We start from the raw sequence: 6,906 nt of genomic DNA, 5'->3' as shown, positions 1-6,906 counted from the left end.
GGTTCGCGTCCCGGACACGGTGGCTTAAAACTCACGCCGGGCGCGTGTGCGTGCATGCCCAAGATCCCGAGAGGAAAATGGAGGAGAGGGGATTGCGGCGTGACCATACCCCTGGGGGGCAATTTCTCGCTTTCTGTCTCTGTCTCTCTCTCTGTCTGTCTGGCGAGCGCACACGCCCTATAGTGAAAATTTCTCTCAAAAAAAAAAAAAGTAATCACAGTGAAATTTTATGTTATTTACAATCTCATGGCTGGTTACATGTTTGTAGTTTTTAAAATTCTCCCCCAGGTAACACTGATACACAGTGAAAGTTGAATATCAGGGCTCTAAAACGCACTGGTCAACATCTCAGCTGCTGTGATAGTCAATCCTTTTACATCTTTGTGAGCCTCTTATTTAACTGCAAATATTTATGAAAAGGGTCTACCTTAAGCCTCTATTTTCCAAGCTGTGTTCCACCAAATTTAAAATATTGTCTGCCAAAAGCAGTAATAAAAATCCCCTGGTCTAACAGAAAACATCTTTTGTTTAGGCTCATGAAGGGTCTTCAAAAATCTTATGGAAAATACGTATGTTAAGAAAATACATATGTTTAGAATTCATATACATGAATTCTAAAAAAATCACTGCACTGAAACAGACTCATTTAATTCCATTTTTCCATGAGCCTATTTTAGTATCTTGTTTAACCTGAAACTCCTTCCAAACACCATACTGGTAACCTCTGCCTTAAGTTTTGGAAGACTGATAAACTGTAGTGAGACCCCGGACTGGAAGAAAGATGGTCCCCAGCTTCAGGAAGAAAAAAACTAAAACTGATTTTAAATAACATCAGAAACTGGCCCAGCCAAGGTGCCTGGCACTGCTGCTCAGGAGCCTGGAAGCTGATGGGAGGGACAGGTTAGGTTCCCAGGCCACCCAGAAGGCTTGTAATCCTAAACTAACTGGGAGGCTGGAACAGAGGATTGCAAAACAGTGACAGCCTACTGGGGAGGGTGAAAGGAAGGGAATCAGGAGAAAAAATTAAAAAAGGAAGAAAGAATACATTTAAGGTACATAAAAATGGAAAATGATTTGCTGATGATAATATGTATGGCGGGACCAGCAGTTGGCATAATGGCTATGTTGCTGGACTCCCACGTAGCCAACCACGGTTGGAGTCCCAGACCCAATGGCTTAAACTCATGCCTGGAGAGTGTGTGTGCATGCCCAAGATCCCTAGAGGAGAATAGAGGAGAAGGGATTGTGGCATGGCCATCCCTCCTGGGGGGTGCTTTCTGGCTATCTGTCTCTCTAGTGAGCGCATGCACCCTATAGTACAAACCTCTCAAAAAAAAAAATATATATATATATATACACACACACACACACATATATGTATGGTAATATCTTTGAATGAATCAATATACAGTGTATTTACAATTGGTAAATTCATCTGGTATAGTGTAATGATAGATAATAACTATAGATAGAATATAAAATAAATAAATGCCTATTTCTGTCTCTCGCCTTTCCTTTTCTCTCCTTTTTCTCTCTTCCCCCTATAAAGGAAAAAAAAAAAATTAGAACTATTTCATTGCCTTATTTAGTAGGAGTTGCATACAGGTAGATCAAGCGCAAGATAAATAAGATCTAGGTCTTGCCCTCAACATGTCCAGAGAAGAAAATTATCACAGATCAGTATCATGCAGATACAGTGACAGATATTGAACCCATCCTTGGTAGCCAGAGAGAGGCACAGGCACAGCAAGGTTACCAAGCATGGCTCCTTGAGAGTTATGTCTGAGCTAGAAGTCAAAGGAGAAACAGGAACTGACTGGGAAATGAAAAAGAACATTCAAAGCAAAAGGGTCTGCAAAAGTAAAGACACTGAGAAATGTACATTAAACCATTTCACCTACTTGTCTGGTTAAAAACCCAAAGCTTTGATGAATTACTTAGGGAAAAACAGGCATTCTAATACATTGCATGTGAAAATAAACATTGGTACGTTTAAGGGAGGCAACTTGTCAATATCTATAACAATTTCATATGTGCATGCCTTTTTATTCAGCAATTCTACTTTTAGATACTTAGCTTGATTTATGCACATATGAACACAAATGTTATTCATTGCAGAATGTATAACAGAAAATTAAACCAACTTAAGTAATACACACATACATAATGGAATAACATAACATATACTATTTAAAAAAAATTAAAAATGCTCTTTGTGACAATCTCAACACATACAAACTAGGAAAATAAAAAAGGTATAGAATAGCCTAAATAGCATGCTGTCATTGAATAAAAAGTATATTTTAATGTGTTTATTTGTCTCTATGGATTATTTTTGGAAGGAAACACAAGAAATTAATAACATTGGTTACTTCTAGGGACAAAAATTAAATGACAGATGACAGGAATAAGAGAGACTTCACTGTATAATATTCTGTGTCTTTTAGTATGGTACTGATTCATAAATAAACCAAATTAAATCAGCACAACCTAAAAGAAATTAAAGAAATTCAAAATTACCAGAATATGAAGTTTAAGACAAGAACTTATCAGAAATGAAGCTTGAGAAGTCGGCAGCAGCCCCAATTTCAAGATGGGATTAGATGAGCATACTGAATATCATGAACTTTAACCTACAAAAGTGTTTCTCAAGGTGTGTTCTGAGGACCATTTTGCAGACCTGGGGAACTGGTTAAAAATGCAGGTCCCTGGGATTCTGCCAAAGATTAAGAAATCTTAAGAATGTATAATAGTTCAGAGAAGCAAAATTTGGAAATTCTCCACAAACTGAATTAGAATCTTGAGAGTTAAGGTTAGGACATCTATAGTTTAACAAGTTCCCTAGATGACTAAAGGTTATGAGGAGCTTCTGAGGGGTTCTACGCAAAGGAGTAAAGTGGCCAGGTGGTAACTTTAGATAGACCACTTGGAAGCCAGTGTCTGGAGGATGTAAAAGGGGCAAGGCTCAGTTACAAGGTTCTGGCATTAATCCAGATTATGTTCTTAAATGTGATAAATACTCACACTGCATATCATGTGACAAAATTATTATCCACCCAACAGCTACAACTTTGAGCCACACCATCTTTTTCAAAGTCAAAGTGAAGGAAATAAAATCCAAGGTGTTGTACTTTCCAAATCAGCTAACAAGGCAACAAGTAGGAATAACTTAATCTAATAATAGAGGGGACTATTAAATGAAACTATTCTGACCCATTATAATTTGTTTTTTTTTATCTTGCTAGAGGGCACATGCACTCATCAGCAAGAGACATAAAGAGAAAGAGGAGAGTGAGCATCCCCCCATGGGGGATAGTTACACTGTAATCCCTTCTCTCCATTTCTCCTCTCCGGATTTTGTGGACACACCCATACATACCTAGTGTGTTTTCCAAGCCACCCGGCACAGGACTTAAACCATACAGCTGGTCATATGGGATTCACCCTGCAATTGGCTGCCCCTCTTATTATGAATTCAAAGAAAAAAAAAAAAAAAACTAAAACTTGGAGCCATTAAAGAAGGTAGCTTAGATCAACAGGTGGTGAGGTGGATTCCCACATGGCCAACCAGTTTCAGTCCTGTGGTCTCTTTTCCCTCTCTCTGTCGCTCTGTCTCTTTATGGTGAGCACACAAGTCCTATGGCAAAAGTCTAAAAAAAAAAAAGAAGATAGACTCTAATGATGTGAGACTTCAAAAGGAAGAATAGAAGATGGAAACTACTGCTTTATTTGCTATATAAGATATTTTTTAGCCAAATTTATTGGAGTTTATTAAGCCGGCAGCTTACAAGGGACTCATGTCTCTCAACATCCCGCAGCCTCTATATAAGATTTTTAAATAAAACCTTTTGTTTTGCCCACGAAGTAAGTTTCTGTGAATGTCCTTTTCGAATCAGTTGTATTTCATTAAATGTCTAGTTTGTGAATGTCACAGACCCAGATTAATACTACTTCCACACGTGCCAACAGCTACAACTCTTACAATGTAGGCAAACTGTATTAATAGTTTTATTTTAGCCTTTGCAAGGTCCTGAAACATAGAGGGGCAAATGAAATCCTGGACTAAAAATCCTGTATTCACAATTAGTTGGTCAACCAGTGGAGGAAAAGGTAAGCCTCAAAAATAATGCATCATAGCCAAGAAGTCTAAACTCTGACCCAGTTTGAAGGATAGAAATCAGTTCTGTATATGCTTTTTCAACTAAAAAATATTTCCTCTGATTGTTTATGTCTCTATGAAGTTAGGAAACCATGAGACTTCACAGTATAAAATTATACTAGCGCTCCATTCTTAAAGTTCCATTTGCATTTTAACAAGCAACCTATAGAGACTGATTTTTACTTAGAATAAAATGTATTTTTTAAAAAAGCACTACAACAAAAGAGAAGGCTTTGATACAAAAGCAAGTGACCATGACGCTGTAGACATAGCATCTATGGTGTCTGAAGATTCAAATACAATAACTACTTAGCCACTTTCTTTAATATCCAATTCACATGATTCATATTCCTTAGTATTTTTTTTTTAGCCCAGCCATACAGCAAATAATACTAATCAATCTCACCACTCCTAGTAAAGAATCCCATTTTAAATTAACTTCTCACTGCCCAGTATATTCTTTAGGTCTGTTCCTGATCTCATCTGGGCTCTACCTAATGTCACTGCATTCTGAGTACTGCCTTAATACAAATGATAAGACAAAATTAAATCAGTAAGGAACTAATTCAAAATAATTGTAACAACAACAATATCAATAGCAACTATAGTATTCATTGCCTGGCAATTATAAACCTGTATTTTACAGTCCAGGAGTTAAACTTCAAAATAAAACTTTTTTATCTCAGATAGCATTACACAGCAATAGACAAATATTTACCTATTAACGATTTCTCTATTCAGAGTGGGTACACCAGGTAGTTTGATTTTTAAAAAGTTATTTATTTTCCGTACATTTTAAGTTTTTTGTTAGTGGTAATCAATTACAGTTCAGAGGTCTAACAATTAAATCTAATTCAGATACCACTCATTTTCTTGAGGCCTTGAAAACATGATCTCAAGTTTCAAAATGCCAATACTTTTTAGAAAGGACCTTGAAGGCCAGCTAGTCCAACCGTAGCATTACACATACTGAACTGTATGAAAATATTTTCAAAACTGATAATACCAGACAAAAAAGTTATCACTATCACCTATTAGGTCCAGAGAAGTTAAAAACACATAAGAAGTTAACCACATAGAACCAGGGCCCAGAACTTTGAGCTCCTGACTCTATCTCACTCTCTGAGCGTGCCAATTGAGTGTACTATTTAAATTGTTCCAAGGGGATTCAATTGTATAAAGAACATATTTACACATACGTGGCATTTGGCAATTTCTAAATGATAGACCTTGTAAAACTAGGAATATACCCAAAGGACACAACCCTTCCCCCATCAGAAAGAATATACTTTCTTCTGACATTACCATTCCCTGCTTCACCCCAATTTCACTTCCTAATACAAAACAAACTCAGTTACCCTAACCTGTTCAAACTGCTGATTTATTCTTTAATTGATGCTAGCATGTTCTCTAAGTGCTACCTTCCAACATCAGGAAAGGAGAGGAAACAAACCTACACTTATATTTCCAACAGGTGAATGCAGGGACCATCCAAGAACCCATCAAAGAATTAACTGATCAATCAATTAATTGCTACCACACTGCATATCTAAGATAATTACAATTTCATTTGGCTGTAGCAACAAAATAACTTTACGTAAAATTCCATATGATACCAGACCTCTAGAAAAGACTACTTTCGCACAGAATTAAACTAGATTATGGCTGCACACAATTCATTCCAAAGCCTTTTGGTGCACAATACCAACAACTAGCTATTTCCAATGGAGATTTTTCTGGACATGTCGTTTGCGACAGTATTGTCACTCTCCACTCTCGTTTTCCTAAAGTGGATGGGCGTGCACATGAATTTGGAAATTTCCAAACAAAGGAGAGGTTAAAAAAAAGGGCTTCTTTTTGGCTGGGATCTATATACTTTTGAAACATTAATAAATATGCCAAGCAGTCTATTCTGGAGGTATTGCTACACTAGAGATGTAGGTTCTTTATTTCATACACTACCTGGTTTACCCGCCCCTTGTCTGACCTTTCTACCTAGGAACATATACTCAAGTCAAACTTTCTCCCCTGCCCTTCCCAGCACCAAAGACACCTGTGCTATTAAAACAAGCGTGTCAGATGACCACGTTCCAGAGTTGAAAGGCTAGCCCACAAGAGCTTTCCCGAGTGCCCCAGGCCTCTCAGTAGTGCAGAGTAAAAGGGGGTGTGTCCCCAGGACCAAGGTATTTTCCACAGCTCGCAGCGGTGCCCACCGGCCCCCTTTCTTGGGGTCTAGAAACAGCTCTAGAGAGCTGTTCCCAAGGCTTTCCACTCTCAGGATAGCGGCCCACCGTCCTTGGAGCTGGAGTTGCTATTCCCAATGAGAGGGTGAGGGTGGGAAGAGTATGAGTGAAACCCCCCAACACCTCTCACCCTACGGGGACATCAGCAGCCCCTTTTCCCCCACCAAAGGCTTCCTCTCGGGGTACCTCTCCTTGGAGGTCTCTACACTAACACTGAACCTATTCCTGTGTGTGACAAACTCACACAGGCACACAGGCGAGAAGGGCCCAAGGTTCTGAAAGGCGCAGGCGGGCATCTCGGGTGCTCTTGGGACGATGAGTCGCCCAGAGACGTCTCGTGCGAGGGGGCAAGTTGCCCCCCCCCCCCCGCCAAAGCCGAGTCACAACGGCAGGGGCCGCCGGGACCCACCAGCTGCTTCAGGTCCTCCTCCGAGAGCTCCGCGTAGCGGTACCGCTGCTGCTCGAACTCATACCAGGTGGTTTTGGCCACCACCACCACCCGGG

The 6,906-nt window shown here is 39.3% G+C and overlaps 1 protein-coding gene across 2 annotated transcripts in view; it reads right to left on the bottom strand.

Moving 5' to 3' along the window:
• The window catches only part of NADK2 (NAD kinase 2, mitochondrial), a gene marked incomplete at its 5' end in the record, with an annotated part of 63,463 nt that extends 56,557 nt beyond the window's left edge, over nt 1-6,906 (bottom strand). For both annotated transcript variants that reach the window (XM_006156357.3, XM_014590829.2), the window contains 1 exon segment: nt 6,812-6,906. In XM_006156357.3, the coding sequence (XP_006156419.2) occupies nt 6,812-6,906 (95 nt within the window).

The sequence above is a fragment of the Tupaia chinensis genome, unplaced genomic scaffold, assembly GCF_000334495.1.
Source record: "Tupaia chinensis unplaced genomic scaffold, TupChi_1.0 Scaffold000489_1, whole genome shotgun sequence".
In the NCBI taxonomy this organism is placed as follows: domain Eukaryota; kingdom Metazoa; phylum Chordata; class Mammalia; order Scandentia; family Tupaiidae; genus Tupaia; species Tupaia belangeri.
The sequence above is the reverse complement of the archived record's forward strand: the minus strand, read 5'-3'. Positions and strand labels throughout refer to the sequence as shown.